General features: G+C 38.6%; 1 protein-coding gene across 4 annotated transcripts in view; it reads left to right on the top strand.

The window, feature by feature from the left end:
- Nucleotides 1–10,580: 10,580 nt before the first annotated feature.
- The window catches only part of LOC126260948 (protein lingerer), a 120,594-nt gene continuing 107,008 nt past the window's right edge, over nt 10,581–24,166 (top strand). For all 4 annotated transcript variants that reach the window (XM_049958456.1, XM_049958457.1, XM_049958458.1 and 1 more), the window contains exons 1-5: nt 10,581–10,642; nt 11,889–12,069; nt 12,849–12,929; nt 14,183–14,287; nt 20,742–20,940. In XM_049958456.1, the coding sequence (XP_049814413.1) occupies nt 11,935–12,069; nt 12,849–12,929; nt 14,183–14,287; nt 20,742–20,940 (520 nt within the window). In that variant the 5' untranslated portion in view covers nt 10,581–10,642; nt 11,889–11,934. The remainder of the gene's footprint in view (nt 10,643–11,888; nt 12,070–12,848; nt 12,930–14,182; nt 14,288–20,741; nt 20,941–24,166) is intronic.

The raw sequence follows: 24,166 nt of genomic DNA on the forward strand, positions 1-24,166 counted from the left end.
AATGTTTTCAGAGTCCATGCTGGTTGGAGTGGAGGAGGCCATTCCATTTGAAATACTTCTTAATGTTTGAGCTTTTACAATAAAATAATCTCAAGGATATTGGATGGTAGTTTAATGGATCACTTCTAATGCCTTTCTTGTAGACAGGTGTGACCTGTGCTTTTTCCAAGAACTGGGCTTGGTTAAATGGTTAAAAAGGATTTGTGATGCAATAAAATAGACAGATGCAGAGATCTGCATAGGATTGACTAGTGGGATTAAATGCATCAGGCCAGTCTTTGGACTGAAGGCTACAACAACAACATCCTCATCAATGCCGTATATTTTTTTCTATGCACACTAAATGAAAATGTGATTTTGTAAGAAATTAACAGAGGATGTAATTTTTCTTTGATTTTCTTTGGAATAAGCATCCAAAAATCTAACAGAATTGGCCATTTCTTTACAAACAGTTTTTCGATTTCATGCCAATGTAGTAGGACTGAGCTTTTTGAACTGTTTTTTAATATGTTATTTCCATTGTAGTTTGCTATCCAGTTGAATAACAAGGAATATTTCATTCATTCATTTATTGTCTTCCATAGTAGCAATTATCAGCAGAACTCTGATTCCAGCACTATATTTATTTAATGATCAACGATTCTCCTGTAAACTTAGTGGGAGTCTCCACTCGATCCACTGTTTCTGTGTTGTTGTTCACTAAAAACCTTCATAACAATTTTCATTTTGGTAACTGCATCTTGCTCTTGGTTATTTTCAATTGTCAGTTATGTAACTAGAATGATATTATACCCTTAATAAAAACAAGAAGATTTTGTAATTTGTTTGCTACAGGACAGTGAGCAAGTTTACTTTTAAGGATGGTTGTTTTATGAGATTCTACAATTTGATTTGTGCAGAGGTTTTTATCCCTTGTATAACAACATGCTATCAACAACAAAAGCATTGAGATGAAGAATTACTGTGTTTGGACAGGGATGCAAATAAAAAATGTCTCTCTCCAATGAAGGGACCAGAGCAGTACTCATATGAACTTTAAATGAAGATGAACTTACTCTTTTTGAATAACAGTCCAGTTCTCGTTGACACACAACTTAATTTGGACTGCACTATTTTGCAGTTTTGATAAATAAGACAATTTCTTTTTAAAAAAAGGGTAAGGCTGTATAAGATTGATTTCCCATTTCACTTTACAATGGTTGTCTGTGTATGCCACATATCCACACATGCTGCTGGAAATTTTACCGAAGGGGCTGCTCTAGTTAGGAACTGAGACCATCCATGAAGGCAGGGACCCATGTGACTGGTAAGCCTACTTTGAAGAGTATTTAAAATTAGTACTCATGAAGTTTTTCAGTGCCATTCCAATTCAGACTATGGAGTCAGCAAGAGAGATTTATAACCCAATATCTTGCTGTCTCTTTGACTCAAGTTACATACTGGGTGATGGTGACACCTGATGTGCCTGACATTCAGTGAATGATACAGCAAAGATGAGAAGGTTACATTCCCCCACAAAATAGATATGTACTAGTTGTTTTCCTGTTGAGCAAGTGCTTGTGAAAAATTGTAAGATATAACAAAAAACAAGAAATTTCTGTATGTATAAGAACATCTTTTGTTTGCAGATGTAAGTCCTTTGTATCTTCGTATTTTTTAGGGCGTACTAGTGGTAGTTTTGTTTCAAATGTGAGATGCCCTTGAAGGCTTTTACTTATAGATCTCTTCCATTTGAATTTTGATAAGTCTAGTGTTTTTGGTATTAATGTATACAGTAGCCATTTCCATTTTTCTGTTCTTATACCTGTCAGTCATCCCCTCTCTGTGTGCTAGGTCTGAAGGAGGATTTTGTCCAAAGGATCAGCTAATTATTGTCATTTCCACATGCCTGTCCACTGCACAACCCGTCTTCTATTGGAGGAACAATGTCCTATCCCCATACATACAACTTAATGTATCCTGGTTTTTACATATGATTCTTAGTTAAAGATTTATATCATCTTTCAGCTATTGTACCCACCACAAATTATCTAATGTTCTTAGAAATTCTGAATCCAGTTTCTGCTTTTAAACCTGATTACTCCACCCCATTTTCGTGGTATCATAAGATTTCCCATGCTTCTTCTCTCTCTCTTTTTTTTTTTAACAAATATCTAACAACTCTCTTTTATGAGAAGTGTGTGATACAAACATCTCCGAACTGTTCCTCTATTGTATGCAGCACAAATTGCTATAAAACGTTTTTTCTTAAGTGCAAGATGGCAAGATGGGAACCCCACCCTTACCATGGAAAACACCACCACACTGCAACACGAGCTTCTCTGTACTTCACAGATGGCACTACACATGATAGGAGGTAATGTTCTCCAGGCATTTGCCAAATCCAAACCCTTACATTGGATTGTCACAAGGTATAGCATGACTCATCACCCCAAATCTTTCTTTACCAGTCATTCACTGTCCAGACGCATTGCTAATTTACACCACCTCAAGCATCACTTAGCATTTATTACAGAAATATGTAGCTTATGAGGAGCTGCTTGACCATTGTACACCATTCTTTTCAGCTTCCTATGTGCAGCCATTGTGCTAGCTGGACTGTTGGTAACACTTAGGAACTCACAAGTGATTTGTTCCATTTATTTCAAGCGATTTTTTTCAGCCACCCTGCAATGCCCAATAGACCCTGTCTGTCACTATATGAGACCTGCCTGGTCTTGGTTTTGCTGTGGTTGTTCCTTTGCATTTTGACTTCAAAGTCACATCACCAACCATCAGTTTGGGTAGCTTTAGAAAGTCTGAAATGTCCCTGATGTATTTGTTACTTGAGTGACATTAAATAACAGGTCGACTTTCAAATCACTGAGACCTCCTGACTGACCCATTCTGCTATTACTGCTTCTCTGCTGATGACAGAATACCCCCTGCCTCCTTTTATACTGATGGGTCTGCCTCTTGTGACGTCTAATGGTCAGTTCTGCATTACAAAGGGATATCTGTATACTTCCGATCAGATACTGTGTGTTCCTCTAACACTTTTTTTGTTTTGTCATTGCAAGAATGTACAAAACTTCCTGTAAGACACCTGAAATAGTTTTGTTGATACTGGATCTCATTGCTTGATTTCTCTTTCACTTTTGAGTTTATCACTATCCTGCAGCTTGTTGCTTTGCCGGATTAAAATCCAATGTTTTTTTAGGCATTTGGTGATCATTTTAGTGAATATCTTCTATGTTACAAATAAGAGGCAATTAAGGCTATGGAGTTATGTATCATGTTTGTTTTTCTTATTATGAATGAGAGTAATTCCAGCATTGTTCCAGTTTCTTGGATTTTTTTTCTTTTGCAACATTTGTTCCAGTATCATACTTTTAACATTGGTGGAAGCTTAAATCATTAAACAATCCATTGGAATAATTAGAGTTTTACACACAGTGGGCATGGCAAGATATCCTGCTACCTTCAAAATAGAAAATAAAGTTTGGAAGCCCATTCACAATGAAAATAAATTACATCTCATGTCAACAAGCAAACCTGATGTCTTTGAGGATGTCTGAATTTAATCTGACACCAGTTACCTTGAGGAAGATGCAGTAACAACAATTACCTAAGTACCAAAGTCAACTGAAGCATCCAGAAAGATTTAAACTGTCAGTAAATTAGATAAAGTGGCAGTAGTTTCATATCTCAAGGAGGAACATTTCATGATGGAAGGGCCCAAACAGTGATTACAACAGCAAATCACAGTGTAGATTATAGAGGGAGAGAGAGAGAGAGAGATGATAAATGAAATGTGTTTGGCTGTCAAAAGGGCAAAGCATGAAGTTTTTAATAACTACCACAGCTGAATATTATCAAAGAACATTTCACAGTACCCAAATGAATTCTAGTAATATGCAAAAGTTGTAAGTGGCACTGAAGTATGCCCAGATACTCATGGATGTCACAGGAATCCAGGTAGCAAAGCAAAATCTGAAATGCTGAATTAAATTTTCAGATGTTTCTTTACATTGAAAAATCCAGGAGTACTGCCACAGTTTAGTTTTCGAACAATTGTAGAAATTTTTGATATAGATATTAATGTCAGCAGCATTGACAAACAGCCATATCTTAAAAACTGAACAAACCTCAGGACCCATTGGAATCCCTACCAGATTCTATGCAGAATTTACATCTGAGTTAGTCCCTCTCCAAACCATAACATACTGTAGACCAGTCAAACAAAATTCTGTGTCCAGTGGTAGGAAGATTGCACAGGTCACACTTGTCTACAAAGCAGATAAGTAAAGATGACTGATAATACTACCATTCAACATCACTGACATATATCTGTTGTAGAAGTTTAGAACATATTCTGAGCTCAGACATACAGAGGTATCTCAAACAGAATTTCCTCAAAAAACATCAGTCATGAGAGACCAACTTGTTCTTTTCTCTCATGACATACTGAAAATTGTGGATGAATGTTATCAGTTTGGATGCAGTATTTCCTGACTTCTAAAAAGCATTTGACTTGGTGCCACAACAACACCTATTAACAACAGTATGATCATATGGCATATCAAACCAACTTTAAAGACTGCACTGAAGATTTGTTAGTAGTAAGGACACAGTTGTTATCATGGGTGGATAGCCATCAACAAAAGTAGTAGTAACTTCAAGTGTGCCCCATGGAAGTGTATTCAGACTCTCTTTGTTCATTTTGTATGTTAATGAACTTGCAGACAATGTTAATAATAAATGTAGACTTTTTGTTGATGATGCTGCCTAAAATGAATAATACCTTCAAAATGCTTGACAAATATTCAGTCAAATCTTGATAAGATTTCAAAGTAGTGCAAGACTGACAGTTTGCTTTAAATGACCAGAAATGTAACATTGACCGCTTCATAAAATGCAAAACCATAGTATCCGATGAGTACAACATCACTGAGTCGCAGTTGGAATCGTTCAGCCTATACAAATACACTCCTGGAAATGGAAAAAAGAACACGTTGACACCGGTGTGTCAGACCCACCATACTTGCTCCGGACACTGCGAGAGGGCTGTACAAGCAATGATCACACGCACGGCACAGCGGACACACCAGGAACCGCGGTGTTGGCCGTCGAATGGCGCTAGCTGCGCAGCATTTGTGCACCGCCGCCGTCAGTGTCAGCCAGTTTGCCGTGGCCTACGGAGCTCCATCGCAGTCTTTAACACTGGTAGCATGCCGCGACAGCGTGGACGTGAACCGTATGTGCAGTTGACGGACTTTGAGCGAGGGCGTATAGTGGGCATGCGGGAGGCCGGGTGGACGTACCGCCGAATTGCTCAACACGTGGGGCGTGAGGTCTCCACAGTACATCGATGTTGTCGCCAGTGGTCGGCGGAAGGTGCACGTGCCCGTCGACATGGGACCGGACCGCAGCGACGCACGGATGCACGCCAAGACTGTAGGATCCTACGCAGTGCCGTAGGGGACCGCACCGCCACTTCCCAGCAAATTAGGGACACTATTGCTCCTGGGGTATCGGCGAGGACCATTCGCAACCGTCTCCATGAAGCTGGGCTACGGTCCCGCACACCGTTAGGCCGTCTTCCGCTCACGCCCCAACATCGTGCAGCCCGCCTCCAGTGGTGTCGCGACAGGCGTGAATGGAGGGACGAATGGAGACGTGTCGTCTTCAGCGAAGAGAGTCGCTTCTGCCTTGGTGCCAATGATGGTCGTATGCGTGTTTGGCGCCGTGCAGGTGAGCGCCACAATCAGGACTGCATACGACCGAGGCACACAGGGCCAACACCCGGCATCATGGTGTGGGGAGCGATCTCCTACACTGGCTGTACACCACTGGTGATCGTCGAGGGGACACTGAATAGTGCACGGTACATCCAAACCGTCATCGAACCCATCGTTCTACCATTCCTAGACCGGCAAGGGAACTTGCTGTTCCAACAGGACAATGCACGTCCGCATGTATCCCGTGCCACCCAACGTGCTCTAGAAGGTGTAAGTCAACTACTCTGGCCAGCAAGATCTCCGGGTCTGTCCCCCACTGAGCATGTTTGGGACTGGATGAAGCGTCGTCTCACGCGGTCTGCACGTCCAGCACGAACGTTGGTCCAACTGAGGCGCCAGGTGGAAATGGCATGGCAAGCCGTTCCACAGGACTACATCCAGCATCTCTACGATCGTCTCCATGGGAGAATAGCAGCCTGCATTGCTGCGAAAGGTGGATATACACTGTACTAGTGCCGACATTGTGCATGCTCTGTTGCCTGTGTCTATGTGCCTGTGGTTCTGTCAGTGTGATCATGTGATGTATCTGACCCCAGGAATGTGTCAATAAAGTTTCCCCTTCCTGGGACAATGAATTCACGGTGTTCTTATTTCAATTTCCAGGAGTGTATTTGTGTAACAGTTTGTGAGCGAGTGTAATGGATCACAAGGACCAATCATAGGTAAAGCAGGCAGCAGACTTCAGTTCATAGATAGGATACTGGAAAAATTAAGGTAGCCCTGAAGTGTATGGTACCAAGTGTCAGCTTTGATCTGTGATGTAGCTATGTTGTGTTATGTGATGTCATGTTTGTAAGGCGTATTTGAAAAGCTTCATGTTTGGAGGCAGTGTTTTATCATTTGCTATGACAGTCTCTAGGGTTTACTTGTTGTATGTGAGTGACGATAGTGAGGCATTGTACTTAGTGCTGTATGTTATGCTGCATTCTGGAAATGCATTTTTGTTGGCTTGTCAGTGAATTATTGTAATGTCATAAGTAATTGGTTACTCATTTATTTTCAGTTTTGGAATTGTTAGTATGCCTGTGGTCACTGGATGGAAATTTAATTTTTTGTCACATGTTGTTGCTGTTATGGGTGACAACATGATCACTACAAATAAAGTTCTGCAGTTATATTTCCTTGTGATGAAAATGTGTGAAGTGTCAACAGCATGGTGAATTAATCATATTTACCAAAGTTGCTGCGTCTCAAACTCGAGATGAGTGTATGTGCTGAAATATGCATGTTGGGCAGAATTAGGCTTGTGTTAGTGTGTTCTGTACACACTTCATTAATGTTTGTTATTTTGTTTCTTTCAGTGCTGTGTGTGTGGGTGCGAGTACGGGTATCATGGAGTGTGTTATTTCGGTCAGGTTAGGTTTTCGATAATTGTTCGATCTCCAACTTGTGGTGTGTTAGTGTTTTGGGCTTTGGTTGAGCATGAAGTGTTACATAGTGGATCTGTCAGGTTATGTGTGGTTTTGTGGTACCATGGATTTTGTTTGAGCTATATAAGTCAAGAGAAATTTCCAGACTGAGCTTTGGAGCTATTTGTGGGTCCACGGCACTGTGGACTTTGCTCGAGACATATAGATCAAGTGAAATTTCCAGTACCAGGTTATGGAGATATGTGTGAGTTCGTGGTATTGTGGACTTTGTTTGACCTGTATTGGTCTTGTGACGTTTCTGATACCAGTTTTTTCAGGCTTTTTCTCATTGTGGTTTCGTTGATTGCTGAGGATTTTTTTTTTTTTTTTTTTTTTACAAAAGTCAACAGTTAGTCACTATTGTATATAGGTTGTTACCTTTATTTGTTAAAAGCAATGTGTCACCCATATTGGTAAAGATTATTTAAATTACTGAGTCATGATAGGCACAACAAAAAGAGGCCTTTGTCAGCAGTAGACACACATACACACGCACACACACACTCACAAAAACGCAACGTGCATACACGTCTGCAGCCTCAGTGTCTGACACCCAGCATCTCCACTGTATGGTGAGTTGCAACTTTCCTTCTCTGGTATTGTTACATTCCATCCTGGATTTTCCATTGTTTTATTTAACTTACTGGCGTATATGCGGGCATTGTTTACTGAGCATTTCACTGGATCATGGAGCAAGAGCCGGTGTGGGCTTATGTTTACTAAGGATATAAGGGAATAAATTTGTATAATAAATTGCCCAAGGAGATGAAAAAGATTACTAAATTAGATCTTCATCTTGAAGTTGAAGCTCACTCTTGTGTTTTCCTTGAATAAACGAATTTTTCTTACTTCTTTTTACCCAGGTATGTCTTGCTGAGGTTACAGCATAATCAGTGAATGGTGCTGTAACTTCCGTGAAACATGTCTGAGTAAAAGATGAAAAAGTAGTGTTTGCAGAAGACAGTATACCATCCAAAAATGAATTTAAAATACATCTGTTTAAAAAGGCAGGTAAAACATTCTTCATAAGTAATGCATACTACACAGTTAAATATTATTTAAGAGAACTCAAGAGTAGTGGTTAATAATGAAAGGGGATAACACCCTGTCACATTGCAACATACACTGAAGAGCCAAAGAAACTGGTGCACCTGCCTAATATTATGTAGGGCCCCACAAGTATGCAGAAGTGCCACAACACGACATGGCATGGACTCGACTAATATCTGAAGTAGTGCTGGAGGGAACTGACACCATGAATCCTGCAGGACTGTCCATAAATCTGTAGGAGTATGAGGGGGTGGAGAGCATGTTGCAAGGCATCCCAGATATGCTCAATAATATTCATGTCTGGGTAGGTTGGTGGCCAGTGGAAGTGTTTAAACTGCAGCTGCTCTATAGCAATTCGGGATGTGTGGAGTGTCGCTTTGTCCTGCTGGAATTGCCCAAGTCCATCAGTATGCAGAATGGACATGAATGGATGCAGGTGATCAGACAGGAATATTACATATGTGTCACCTGTCAGAGTCCTATCTAGATGTATCAGGGGTCCCATATCACTCTGACTACAAATGTCCCACACCATTACAGAGCCTCCACCAGCTTGAACAGTCCTGTGCTGACATGCAGGGTCCATGGATTCATGAGGTTGTCTCCATAGCCCTCCATGTCCATCCACTCGATACAATTTGAAATGAGACTCATCTGACCTGGTAACTTGTTTCCAGTCATCAACAGTCCAGTGTCGGTGTTGACAGACACAGGCGTTGGTGAGGGCCCAGCATTGAAATCTGTAGTAATTTGCAGAAGGGTTGCACTTCTGTCACATTGAACGATTCTCTGCAGTTGTCTTTGGTCTCGTTCTTGCCGTATCTTTTCCCGACTGCAGCGATGTCAGAGATTTGGTGTTTTACTGGATTCCTGATATTCACGGTACATTCTTGAAATGGTTGTACATGAAAATCCCCACTTTATCACTACTTCGGAGTTGCTGTGTCCCATCACTTGTGTGCTGACTATAACACAACATTCAGACTCATTTAAATCTTGATAACTTGCCATTGTAGCATGAGTAACCGATCTAACAACTGCACCAGACACTTGTTGTCTTATATAGGTGTTGCCGACTGCAGCTCCGTATTCTGCCTGTTTACATTTCTCTGTATTTGAATATTCACGCCTAAACCAGTATCTTTGGCACTTCTGTGTATGATTACAATGTAATTCATTCACACACTCAGTTTTTCAGGTGGACTTAGGGGAGGATATTAAGATGTGCATGGGGCACATTAACATTTTTATAGACCTGATGTCAGTTTTACAAAAAGACTGGAGGTAGTGGAAGGGGCATACAACACATTTGTGGTCCAGGAATCACCAAAGGGAGTCCTTGGTGTATACAGCAATGAAGGATAAAACTATTTTGTATAAGGTACTTTGAGCAAATTGTGAATAAATCAAAGAACATTGTCCATAGGAACCAAACAAATGAGGCAGAGCAGTTTTTAAAAGACACTGGCCTCATATTTGGGGGGATGGAAGTTTACTCTGTCCAGCCATTCTGATTTAGCTTTTCTTAAATTATTTCAGTTAAATGCCAGGATTGTGCCTTAATCAAGGCCACAGCCGACCACCTATCCTATCATCATGAAAGCCTACTTATATATTCTGGTATATTTTGAACTGTTTACTTTCATTGTATCATAATAACAAATTCTATATATCATTGTGAGGTGATCCTGTATGAATAAACAAATAAATTACTTACAGAGTACCAGTATGCAGTAACTTCATATTATTCATGTGAAATTAGGTGTGCTCCCTGTAGCTAGTCGTCATTCATTAATTGAAAATAATGAGACTTCTTAATGTCATTTAACACACTCCAATCTCAGAAATTGTAAGAGTTTGGACACAGGGTAGGTAGTATCCATATTTTATCTTCAGAAAAGAATGCCGTTTGTGTCATTTTACATAGCGGCTTCTTTGCAGACACGCTAAACATACGCTTCAAATTACAGGTAATATGGCAATTAACCGAATGGGTCTCTGTTCTCAAGAGTTTTCAGACGTGTTTTTTTTAAAATTGTGATGTAAATAGTTTCTTCGATGATAAATTTTTCATAGTTCATGCCATTTCGTTGAAACCGGGTAATAAAATAGCATTTGACAATGGTGTTCTTTAAATTTGGTTTATTTGTCCGAAGCAGTTACTCAAAAAGCGTTTCAGTGGATTAACATCTAATGTGCTTCGTCAACAGTATTTCAAATTACCTACGTATTTACTATTTAATGTTTCTCACTACCTTCACTAGTAGCGCTAACTTCGTTCCAGAGAAAATAAAGCGCCAGACAATGCGAAGGCCCTACTGAATATCTAGTCATATCTATGGAGTACGTCTTCCGAGAAGTGTATGTCACGTGACTTGATTGCGTTTTGAGCGCATTTTGCAGGTACGAGAATTGCTTATTTTTTTCCGTTTACGGTGATACTGACCGAAAAGTAAGTCGTTTGTGCTACGTACGCGTTCTTGGGATTTGTTAGTCGGTCACGACAAACAACTAATCCACCGGAAATGAGCCTTTCCCGAAAGAACTTTTCTCTATTTCGGAAGGTTGTCAATAGTAAGCCTAACAAGGCTTTGAAATGGCGTCCTCCCCACATGGCTGAAATTAACCCGGCTTTATGAAAATAAATTTCTTTGTGTGAAATGTAGCTACTGTGAAAATTACGTTTCTGGGAGCTTTAATTAAGTTCCACCAATCAACACATCTTCAACAGTAGAGCTGTCTTTAACGTGCTACTCGTGTTAACAATAATAATAGTTTTTATCCACAAATTTTTGTTTATGTACTAAGTTGGTGTTGTAAAGAGCCAAGAGTTGTTTCCCACGCAGTGATTGGTTGTACTTATTTATAAAAGAAAATGTCTCGAGCACTGTCATGGTGTCATCGACGGAGTACTTAACCTAATCTGATCGACTTCCTTTGTGTTTTTATTTTAAGTAACTTGTTAATTTTTTGAGAAAACGCGGCCTTGTAGGGTGTGCGCGCGCTTCTGCTTTCAGTTTGTTGTGTATACTTCCTGGACAGTTGTCTGTTTTCTAAATTGTGGAGTAAAGCAAGTTTGTTATTTCACCTTGTAAGTAATAGATGTTGGATTATCCGTTTCGCGGAGTTTTAGTTTTAAGTGTTATGTGAGCACTAATGATCCCTGGATTTTATGATTGTGCTATTAAAAATTGCCAGGACGATGCGTGTGTGCGAAAAGCTTCTGGACTTCCAGAATTGCATGGTATTCGATCAAGTGGAGAGATGCAGTTTAGTGATATTTTTATCAGCTGTCGGTGCATTTCAATAGAATTCCCACTTTATACGAATATGAGTGTGATAAACGTGTATCTCTGTGGCGTGTTAAATAATTAATAATTGTTCGATAGTATTGGGCGTAGAAAAGCTTTCAAAAACTATAAATTCCATTTTAAAGACTGAAGCTATAATTCAGAATTTATCCAAATTAAAGTATTTGAACCTACTTTATTGATTGCCATTGTGCACAAAGGTTGTAATACATTTTGGTGAAGTATTTGTGTAGTTTGGTGGGTTTCAGAGAACAAGATGAAGACATTCTGAGAAGTGTGTGTGATTTCATATGTAATCCTTTGTGTGAAAGTTATATATTTGTATAACTTCATTTCAGTTGCAGAACAACTTGTAAATAGTGATTGTACATAGACATTGTAAAGATGAGTACAGTAAACCGCACCACCTCACGTGGTGGAAAAGGTGCAAAACAGGAAAGTTCTGCAACAGGCAAATCACAAAAAACAGACACAAAATCAGAATCACCAAAGTCACTGGACCATCACCCTAAAACACAGGTAAGACTTCATTTTCTGTTGGTTAAAGTGTAGATTATATGGTGCTGTGTTATCAGTTTGTCATAACATTCAGTCTTTAAATGGCTTACACACAAAATGCTGGATAAAGATATTTTTGTTTTCTTAGTCTGTTGTAATGAATATTTGTTTGACACTGTCCCAATAAAGGAATCTGGTACATAGGTATTTTACTTTGCTGCCAATTTGAATTACTATCCATTTTATAACTGTGTGTGTCCTAACCAGTAAGATTGTCTGTGGAAGTAGCATATTATAGGCTTAGAGATTCTTTTCCACACAGAATTGTTTATAAAATTGCAGTATCCTTGTATCACTATTGTGATGAAAATAGTTGGTAGATACACAAATGTACTCAACTTTACATTAGGGGTTGCAGTGTCCTGTAGTTATGATTGTATTGCCGGTAATTCTATTCAGGAGCAGGTTGAGAATAAATACTTTCGCTTACAATAGATTGCATCCTACTGTATAACTGCATAACTTTGAGGTTTAGATTGTTTCCTCAGTAAATTGGGCTTAAAGTACCAAGGTCCAAAGCATGAAGAATATCAGTTGTGAAAAGTAAATTTGACAGTGGGTTGCTGTGTGGGGAGTGCACCTTTCTAATATCAGGAAATAGTTTGGAGTATTCCGTTATATAATTTCAGATTTTTAGTGAGTAGTTACTGTATTATGCATTGCTTATTCTTATTTTTAAATAAGCTTGTATTTATATATTTTTTCTTGAGGTAATGAAACTTTGACCTTCATGTTTGCAGCCTACAGCCGAGCAGATGCGTATAGCCCAGATAATTGAAACAAAGCCAGAAGATCCAGATTTAAAAGACAAAATAAAACAGGTACTGTTCTCATTGCCTTAAAAATCAAACCATATAACCCATATTTGATAGTGAATAATTGTTTAGTCAGGGATATTAATATCATTAAGTGTAGATTTTATTTCCTGCGTGCCCTGTTACTGACATGTCAAGAGAATTTCACAGAATTTTTTAAAAGAAATGATATTGCTTTGCTGAATGCATGCAGTTTTTTTTCTCTGGGTGCACTTCGTTTGTGTGTGTGTGTGTGTGTGTGTGTGTGTGTGTGTGTGTGTTTTTTTTTTTTTTTAAGGTATTCAGGTGCTCATATTGTGGGGTGGGCCATTCCTATGTTTATAATAAAGTAGTAGTTTGGTGTCAGAATGTGAGCTAGGTCGATTGGTTTTATGCTCCATGGATCATTTGCACATTGAATTGTAATGATGTGGAATGAGTCATTTACATATTCATATTTTTTGTGTGATTGTAACTTAAGCTTGTGTATTAAAGAAACTCTCCCTCCCTACACCATCTACCCATTTAATACTTATGAAACAGTAATATGGTGTAGGTATTTCAAAGTTGAAATGTTGGAGAAGGCTGTTGTGATTAGGACTACTTGTGTTAGTGCAGATTATGGTTATGTTGCTGCATTATATGTGACAGTATACTAAGAATTTGTAGATCTTATTTGTCTCTTAATTATCTTCACTTTTCTCAATGCTTTGTGTCGTAACCATTCAACAACTTGCATTCTCTGTTATAATGGTGCATTTACAATACCTTCTTGCCTGTAAGATTATCTTGTTAGCATTGTGTAAAACACCACAAACTACAGTCTGTGGACAGTGTTTCGCCACAACATGTGACCCCTTTGTCTCGTGACCCACGTAGCTCTGACATTAGGGCTCAACATAGAGGAATATAAACAGTTAATGTCTTCTGCTCACATAGTAATGGTTTCATTACTTTGCTGCTAAATATTAATATTTTGTTTTATTGAATTTTTCAATGCTAAAAATTGGCCTGCTGTTTTGCATTGACATGAACTATGCAAATACAATAATTGCATTATGGCTAGTAGAGATCTGTAGCATTCATGGTACATACACTGAACTTTTATTGGTGAGGCAGTACGATTTTGTATTTCTGGTACTACCTTTACATAATTGAAATGATGCTGTAAGAAACATGTAGTTTTATACATATATCTTTAGTTAAGTGAGTCTTAGTATGACACTGTTGTGAGTTATCGTTTTAAGCAAAGATTGCGTGTTTTTCAAATTTTGTTACAGGTAATGGATGCCACAAGAAAAAGTGAGGATGAAGTTGTCACTGCCCTTCACGATTGTGATAATGATCCTGATAGAGCAGTTAACATGCTGTTGGAAGGCATACCGGTAAGACAGCATGACATTATTTAATTATTAAAAACAAATATTAATGCCGGGAGAAGCAAGCATTGAGAGTAACCACTTTCAGAATATACATAAAATCTGTCTAGGTTCTCAAGTAGAATTATGAAAAAATACTTGTCATTATTTGGTGAACACCTGGAAATCATTTACGTTTCTTTAACTAAACTGAATTTTTACAAATATTTACTATCATTATGAAATGATTTTTATGTTTTTGTGTTTATTAGTATGTAACAAACCTTCAAATGCTCTCAACACACTTTTGGCAGTCTACAAGCAATTTAAAACGGTTCATAATATGAAAAAAAGCAACTACTTTTGATTCATTTTTATGTTCGCAGAACATTTATATTGCTCATCTCAGTGCACCTCAGCACTCTTTAGGGGCACCAGTGCCAGTGGTGTGACATAGCTGTTCATCTCTTACCTAGTGAGTTGGCACCACAGTGAAACACACCAACTCACATTTGAGAGGATAGCATTTGAAATATCCATCTGGCCTGCCAAGTTTTCTGTAGTTTCCCTAAATCATGTCAAATATATATGATTCTTTTTTTGGAAAAATATAGTGGGCCACATCACTTCATATCCAGGGTGTATACAACCTGGGAAAACTAGGAAAAACTCAGGAATTTTTTGACCCAGGAGAAAACTGGGCAAAACCTGGGAATTTTTCATTGTTTTAGTTTTTGGATAAATTTTTGTAGTTTTGATTGGTAAGAACTGATAGCCTAACAAAGAATTCTACTTTAGCATGCTATTGCAAATCAATACTGCAGCAATAAAATATAAAAGAGGGAAAGAAAACCAAAATAAACTTAAGCTGCAAAGGAAATGCACCATTTCCAACAACAAAACGCAGTGCACACACAAGTGTTCTGCCAAAAGTGTCAAAGGCTTTAGAACGAAGACTATGCAATACTTCATAACAACAAACTGCTTTGGATGACCGAGACATCACAGCAGTCTCATTAGGTTTGTTTGAGCAGTTGCCAGTGGGCTCGTGCGCATGCACAGTTGAGTCCCATGTGAGCAGTACCTGCTCCTTCTTATGGCTACTAGAAGTACGGCTGTTAGCTATGTCAGATGTAACAAGCAGCCAGACACTAGCTGGAAAAATTCTTCTGGCGAGCCCAAGCTGCCAGATCTGCGCATGCGCAGAGCAGTTGGAACTGCTGTGGGAAGGGCGTTAGTTTCCATGAGACCAGAGTTTGTTTAGTGATTTTGCTGTTTCCTCTTTGTTACAACTCTCATGTCAAATGAAAACAAAAGATTTCTGTGGCAGAGAGCTAGCAAGCCTACTAGCTAAAAAATTTTTGCTTGTATTAGTCTTTTTCACAGAGGCGGTCAATTTATTTGAAATGAAGTGTTTCATTCCACAGTAGTGGCTAGTGTCAACTGTTTGCTGAATTACAAGTGCCCATTTCTATCTCCTGGCACCTATGGCATTATGCCATAATAAAGAACAAAAAAGGGATAATACAGTACTGGTACGCCAAGAAAATTTTCAGCACAAGGACCACAATGAATAGCTTAAAATCAGGTTGGGGCTTAATTATTTGTGAATCTGGACATACGAATGTGCACTTTCAGCTGGATTATGCATTTTAGTCTGGTTTACGAAATTCTGATGCTCTTGGAGTACCCTCTGATGTTCTGTCTCGTGTACAACATAATGTCTCTTAATGCTATAGAGGTACGAACATGTAGACTTCCTACATCATCATAGCTGTGCACGCACAGTAACGCCTTTTTGTGGCGCTCTCTGACAACTGCTGAAATGAATTCTAACAGGTCGCAGGAAAATATTGCGAATGGTGGTTGAAAAGCATTAATTTCGAAGTAAATTTCATTTTACGCAAGATGGATTTTTGTGTGTGTGAATGTGCTTTGAACGTCTTCAATCACAGAGCATTCGATCTCATTTAAAGCCTAAGTATCTGAGGGCCAACCACTTACAAGAATTTCAACGCCCGGACAGTTATGTATTATTTAAAGTTTTACTGGCACGTTTGAGTGATAATATTAAGGTGTAACACTTGCAAAAAAAGACCAATATTGTGTGTGAAAGTTTAGCTTATCTTGTAGCTACAGTATGTGTATTAATTTAAACCATTAACTTTCGTATTTATGTGTTTGCGCTACTGAACTGTGATGTTGATTGCTATTGGTTGACTATAGTCATGTGTCCTATGCCTTGAATATCTGCTATCATCTGCTGGTGAGATCACCTGACATCAGCTATGATTGGCTTACCAAAGAGCATCGCAATCTCGATTTCAATGCTTTGGAAACTAAGTGCCGGGAAGTTTTACGCCAGTGTATAAAAAAGCTTAACCATTTAGATGGTTGATAAGTTTTATGGTTCCTAGAGAAAATTTTCGGTCACTGAACATGGAAAAAATGTATTTTAACCCAGGAGAAAGTGTGTTCTTAACCAGGAGATCCGGGAAAAATTTGTTGAATTTATTCTTTCTCCACGTTGTTGTGGTCTTCAGTCCTGAAACTGGTTTGATGCAGCTCTCCATGCTACTCTATCCTGTGCAAGCTTCTTCATCTCCCAGTACCTACTGCAGCCTACATCCTTCTGAATCTGCTTAGTGTATTCATCTCTCGGTCTCCCTCTACGATTTTTACCCTCCACGCTGCCCTCCAATACTAAATTAGTGATCCCTTGATGCCTCAGAACATGTCCTACCAACCGATCCCTTCTTCTAGTCAAGTGGTGCCACAAGCTCCTCTTCTCCCCAATTCTCTTCAATACCTCCTCATTAGTTATGTGATCTAACCATTTAATCTTCAGTATTCTTCTGTAGCACCACATTTCGAAAGCTTCTATTCTCTTCTTGTCCAAACTGTTTATCGTCCATGTTTCACTTTCATAAATGGCTACACTCCAAACGAATACTTTCAGAAACAACTTCCTGACACTTAAATCTATACTCGATGTTAACAAATTTCTCTTCTTCATAAACGCTTTCCTTGACATTGCCAGTCTACATTTTGTATCATTTCTACTTCGACCATCATCAGTTATTTTGCTCCCCAAATAGCAAAACTCCTTTACTACTTTAAGTGTCTCATTTCCTAATCTAATTCCCTCAGCATCACCTGACTTAATTAGACTACATTCCATTATCCTCGTTTTGCTTTTGTTGATGTTCATCTTACATCCTCCTTTCAAGACACCGTTCATTCCGTTCAATTACTCTTCCAAGTCCATTGCTGTCTCTGACAGAATTACAATGTCATCAGCGAACCTCAAAGTTTTTATTTCTTCTCCATGGATTTTAATACCTACTCTGAACTTTTCTTTTGTTTCCTTTATTGCTTGCTCAATATACAGATTGAATAACATCGGGGAGAGGCTACAACCCTGTCTCGCTCCCTTCCCAACCACTGCTTCCCTTTCGTGTCCCTAGATTCTTATAACTGCCATCTGCTTTCCGTACAAATTGTAAATAGTCTTTTGCTCTCTGTATTTTACCCCTGCCACCTTCAGAATTTGAAAGAGAGTATTCCAATCAACATTGTCAAAAGCTTTCTCTAAGTCTACAAATGCTAGAAATGTAGGTTTGCCTTTCCTTAATATTTCTTCTAAGATAAGTAGTAATGTCAGTATTGCCTCACGTGTTCCAACGTTTCTACGGAATCCAAACTGATCTTCCCCGAGGTCGGCTTCTATCAGTTTTTCCATTCATCTGTAAAGAATTTGCATTAGTATTTTGCAGCTGTGACTTATTAAACTGATAGTTCGGTAATTTTCACATCTGTCAACACCTGCTTTCTTTGGGGTTGGGATTATTATATTCTTCTTGAAGTCTGAGGGTATTTTGCCTGTCTCATACATCTTGCTCACCACATGGTAGAGTTTTGTCAGGACTGGCTCTCCCAAGGCTGTCAGTAGTTCTAATGGAATGTTGTCTATTCCGGGGGCCTTGTTTCGACTCAGGTCTTTCAGTGCTCTGTCAAACTCTTCACGCAGTATCGTATCTCCCATTTCATCTACATCTACATCCTCTTCTGTTTCCATAATATTGTCCTCAAGTACATCACCCTTGTATAGACCCTCTATATACTACTTCCACCTTTCTGCTTTCCCTTCTTTGCTTAGAACTGGGTTTCCATCTGAGCTCTTGATATTCACACAAGTGGTTCTCCTTTCTCCAAAGGTCTCTTTAATTTTCCTGTAGGCAGTATCTATCTTACCCCTAGTGAGATAAGCCTCTACACCCTTACATTTGTCCTCTAGCCATCCCTGCTTAGCCATTTTGCACTTCCTGTCGATCTCATTTTTGAGACGTTTGTATTCCTTTTTGCCTGCTTCATTTACTGCATTTTTATATTTTCTCCTTTCATCAATTCAATTCAGTATTCTTCTGTTACCCAAGGATTTCTACTAGCCCTCGTCTTTTTACATATTTGGTCCTCTACTGCCTTCACTATTTCATCCCTCAAAGCTACCCATTCTTCTTCTACTGTATTTCTTTCGCCGATTCCTGTCAGTTGTTCCCTTACGCTCTCCCTGAAACTCTTTACATCTGGTTCTTTTCAGTTGATCCAGGTCCCATCTCCTTAAATTGCCACCTTTTTGCAGTTTCTTCAGTTTCAATCTACAGTTCATAACCAATAGATTGTGGTCGGAGTCCACATCTGCCCCTGGAAATGTTTTAAAATTTAAAACCTGGTTCCTAAAACTCTGTCCTACCATTATATAATCTATCTGATACCTGCTAGTAAATCCAGGGTTCTTCCATGTATACAACTTTCTTTCATGATTCTTAAACCAAGTATTAGCTATGATTAAGTTATGCTCTGCGCAAAATTCTAACAGGCGGCTTCCTCTTTCATTTCTTAGCCCCAAGCCATATTCACCTACTATGTTTCCTTCTCTCCCTTTTCCTACTCTCGAATTCCGGTCAGCCATGATTATTAAATTTTCGTCTCCCTTCACTACCAGAATAATTTCTTTTATCTCATCATACATTTCATCAATTTCTTCGTCATCTGCAGAGCTAGTTGGCATATAAACTTGTACTACTGTAGTAGGCATGGGCTTTGTGTCTAATTTGGCCACAATAATGCATTCACTATGCTGTTTGTAGTAGCTTACCCGCACTCCTATTTTTTTATTCATTATTAAACCTACTACTGCATTGCCCCTATTTGATTTTGTATTTATAACCCTGTATTCACGTGACGAAAAGTCTTGTTCCTCCTGCCACCAAACTTCACTAATTCCCATTATATCTAACTTTAACCTATCCATTTCCTTTTTTAAATTTTCTAACCAACCTGCCCGATTAAGGGATGTGACATTCCACGCTCCGATCTGTAGAACGCCAGTTTTCTTTCTCCTGATAACGACGTCCTCTTGAGTAGTCCCCACCCAGAGATCCGAATGGGTGACTATTTTACCTCCGGAATATTTTACCCAAGAGGACGCCATCATTTAATCATACAGGAAAGCTGCATGTCCTCGCGAAAAATTGCGGCTGTAGTTTCCCCTTGCTTTCAGCCGTTCGCAGTACCAGAACAGCAAGGCCATTTTGGTTAGTGTTACATGGCCAAATCAGTCAATCATCCAGACTGTTGGGCCTGCAACTACTGCAAAGGCTGCTGCCCCTCTTCAGGAACCACACGTTTGTCTGGCCTCTCAACAGATACCCCTCCGTTGTGGCTGCACCTACGGAACGGCTATCTGTATCATTGAGGCACGCAAGCCTCCCCACCAACGGCAAGGTCCATGGTTCATGCGGGGGGACTTCTCCACGTATGCACTCTGATATCACACTGTGGAAATATTGATTAAATGTCAGGGATGATGATTTACTGGTATCTATATGTAGCTATAATTTTTAATAATTTTGTTTGTATTTTATGTGTAATAATTGATAATAATGGTATTAGTAAATATTCCATTTAAAGATTTGCCCTTTTATGCAATTGGCCTAAAAAGCCACTGGTGTATTATAAGGAGTCATAGAACAAACTTAATTTTAATAGTTCCTCAGGAGTGTGATGAGCTGATTTTACTGATGTGTACAGAAATTTGTTAATGATGTGAACTGAAATTCAGAGATAGATGACAGTGATAAGACATTGGCATCTTACTCAGTCATGCCAGCTCAGATTCTTTGTCTGTCAGTCCACATTTAGGTATTTCTTGATTTTCCTATACGCTTAAGGCAATGGCCAGAACAGTTTCCTTAGAAGGGCACAGCCAGTTTCATTCCCCAATTTGAGTTTCTGGTCCATTTGATGTTGTCGATGGGATGTTGAACTGTAATCGTGATCAATCAGTTGCTGAAACGTGCAGGCTCTCTAATGTACTGAAGTATTTTTGAAAACATGTAAGCGGTAACAGAAGCCTTATTGTTTTGTTTTCAGTCTGGTTTTTTAAAGTAAGGTTTTTATATTTTTCTTCTGATTGCAGACTGGTTGGGAAACTACAAGTAAAAAGAAAAAGAATCGACAACCCAGTGCTGCAAAGACAGAAGCAACTGTGAATAATAGGGACACAGAACAAGAGGAATGGGATCGAGAAAGCGGAGCTGTTCAGGAAAGGGACCGTTCCCGCATACGGGGTGGCGGGCCTCCACGTATGAGGGGTGGACGTAATGATGCCAGAAGATGTGAGTTTATAAAAAGTTACTGTGTAGAACAAATATTGTAGGTTTAAGACCCATATATGGATACTGTTACCTGACACTGAAAGATATTTCACTCAACCATTTCTTGTGGATACTAAAAAGTTTATTTGTACACAACAGGAAACTGTTGTGTTATTAGTTCTCAATTTTGCATATTGTGTGAAGTGGCTTTGCAATTATATTGAACGTATTGGTTAAATTTAGATATGTGGGGTGTATGGGTATATGGAATTGTGTATTTTTCTGTTATCTGATTCAAAATTAACCCACACTGTTGGGTATGCTGTTCAAGAAATAAAATTGCCATAAATTATGATCTGTCCAGATTCTTCGTTGTTGTTGTTGTTGTTGTTGTTGTTGTGGTCTTCAGTCCTGAGACTGGTTTGATGCAGCTCTCCATGCTACTCTATCCTGTGCAAGCTTCTTCATCTCCCAGTACCTACTGCAACCTACATCCTTCTGAATCTGCTTAGTGTATTGATCTCTTGGTCTCCCTCTACGATTTTTACCCTCCACGCTGCCCTCCAATGCTAAATTTGTGATCCCTTGATGCCTCAAAACATGTCCTACCAACCGATCCCTTCTTCTAGTCAAGTTGAGCCACAAACTTCTCTTCTCCCCAATCCTATTCAATACCTCCTCATTAGTTATGTGATCTACCCACCTTATCTTCAGCATTCTTCTGTAGCAGATTCTTCAGCGGGACAGAAAAAATGAATTACTTTATCATTCTGCATGACAAGAGTCATTAGTAAAATGTTTCTTTTTCAAGCTCATCACTTGATAGTTGCTCAGTTTGCATTGAAAATTATTCATCTAGCTGAATGGTTTGTATCTCTACTTTGGTCAGGCGTTACCACCTTGTTGGGCAGTGTTCTTACTATGTAATTAATACAACAGCTGTCATGCAGAAAGGGGAAACTGTTATTAAAGTTTCCAATACAAAAGCATAATTCATTTCTACAGGCTTTGGAAAATGTTGTAGAATTGTCAAATTGGTACATAATTCAGTTTTTAGGTGTACTGAATATTCTTCGTGCCACTAAAACTTTACACTTTTGGGAATAGTTATTTGCTGCTATGTCATGCACAGTGAAGGATGACAGAGTTATTTCCAGGTAGTTCCATGTGGGACTTTGAAAAACAAATTTGCTATGCATTACCCTAAGAACATGATTTTTGCAGTGCCAACATGTGGGTAGTTCAGTGCAGAAACTTGAAAAACAAATTTGGCATGAATTACCTCAAGAACATGATTTTTACAATGCCAGTGTGTTGTACCATTGGGCCACATGCTTAATTTGTCTTTGAACTAAACTAGGAACGTATATACACTGATCTTTGATTAGAATAACAAAGGTATTATTAGTTACTTGCAGAAGCAGGTGATGTTGTATTGTATTGTATTTTTTTTTTTTTTTTTTTTGGTCCTGTTGTCTACATAGCAGCTTGTGCATAAGACATTGGACAAGTCAAGTTATAAATATACAGGCTGAAAGTCATTACAAGGCATACATATTTAAGGTTACAATAATACACTTTACACATAAGTATTTATATGACATATTTCATAAATTTAAATATTGTTCAATGGAGTAAAAGCACTGATGCTGTAAATATGACTTAAGAGATTTTCCAAATGTATTGACCTCAGTGATAGCTTTTATGTTTTCAGGAAGTTTGTTATAAAGCTTAACTCCCGTGTGAAAAGTACCTTTTTGGCACAGTGCTGTGCTGATTTGAGTCATATGTAAGTTTCTGTTTTGTCTGGTAAAGTGCTCATGTATATCACAATTTTTTTGCAGTCTCCGGTCCTTGCCTATTACATTTAATTTAAAGAACAAAAGGGTTTCCATAATGTATACACATGGTAATGGAGGAATACCAGATTTCTTAAACAGGGGTTTACAAGAGTCTCTAGGCTTGCACCCAAACAAGATTCTAATGGCCCTTTTTTGTAGTTTAAAAGTGCTATTAGCTGTTTTGGAGTTTCCCCAGAAGGTGACCCCATATCTAAGACGAGAATGAAAGTACGCATTATATGCATTCAATACTGTTTTCTCACTACAGCATGATTCTAACGAACAAAGAAGGTAACATGTTTTGCTAAGTTCTGCATTGAGATATTCAATATGCTTATTCCATATGATGTTACTCTGCAGCCGAAGTCCTAAAAATTTGGTTTCAGTATTGTTACCAACTGCTTAGTCATTGATAGACTGATGGGATAAACATGTCCTTGTTAGGAACATTGTGGAATTTTAGAGCAATGGTTTTCTTACTGTTTATTACAAGCTGATTACTCTGTGCCCAGCTGCTAAGTTGTTTCATGACCGTGTTTACTGTCTGCTGTAACTGTTCATTGTCGTCTCGTTTTAGTAGAATCGTGGTGGTTCGTTGTTAGCTAAGCAGACAGTATAATTGTGGTAAAAACAGCTTTAAGATATTGTACTTAATCTGTGCTTGTTTTCTGTTAATATGCAGTGCTGAGTCTCTATGTAGGTTTATAATAGCCTTATCAATTTTGTTCTCATTCCTGCTGCTTGTTTCTTAAGACAAAAGTAGCTTTGCAGAGAAGTAAAGACTTTGAGAAATACAAATTGCAGTGGTTTTGTCATGGGCAACAATTGTTGTTTACACATTGATATGACAACTCAGTATTCTAATATGGGTATAGCCCATTACCTTCTCAAGAATGACCATCAGTGAAATTAAAAACATGTGTCAACCATATGCTGTCTAATGGCTCAACACAGTGATGAGTGAGCTCTGAAATGATGAAAGCAAAATTAATTTGTTCAAATTATTTTCTATTGTTGTGTTTTTGCAGCTCAAAATTTTCACTCTTTCCTTGACTTCTGTTAAAAATACTGAAGGGATCGATATCATGTCCACTCATTTTCTTGTTATATAAAATGATCTGCCATCACACATTCAAGAATCAGAAACAATTCTCTTTGCTGACAATAGAAACGTTTTATCAGACTTTACGGGGAAACTTCAAACTTGACAATGTAAATATTTTGTGGTGTTGCTCACCTGGAAATTTATGTAGAGTAATTGATTCAAGAAGTTCCTGTCCACTGTGGAGACTACAAAAATTAGCTTCCTGCTGAACCCCAAACATGCAGATCCTAACATGTCATGTGTAGTAAGTTGACGTAAAATAAAATTAGACCATGTAGTCATACACAGAGAGCTTGATGTT

Source organism: Schistocerca nitens, chromosome 5, assembly GCF_023898315.1.
Source record: "Schistocerca nitens isolate TAMUIC-IGC-003100 chromosome 5, iqSchNite1.1, whole genome shotgun sequence".
Lineage (NCBI taxonomy): Eukaryota > Metazoa > Arthropoda > Insecta > Orthoptera > Acrididae > Schistocerca > Schistocerca nitens.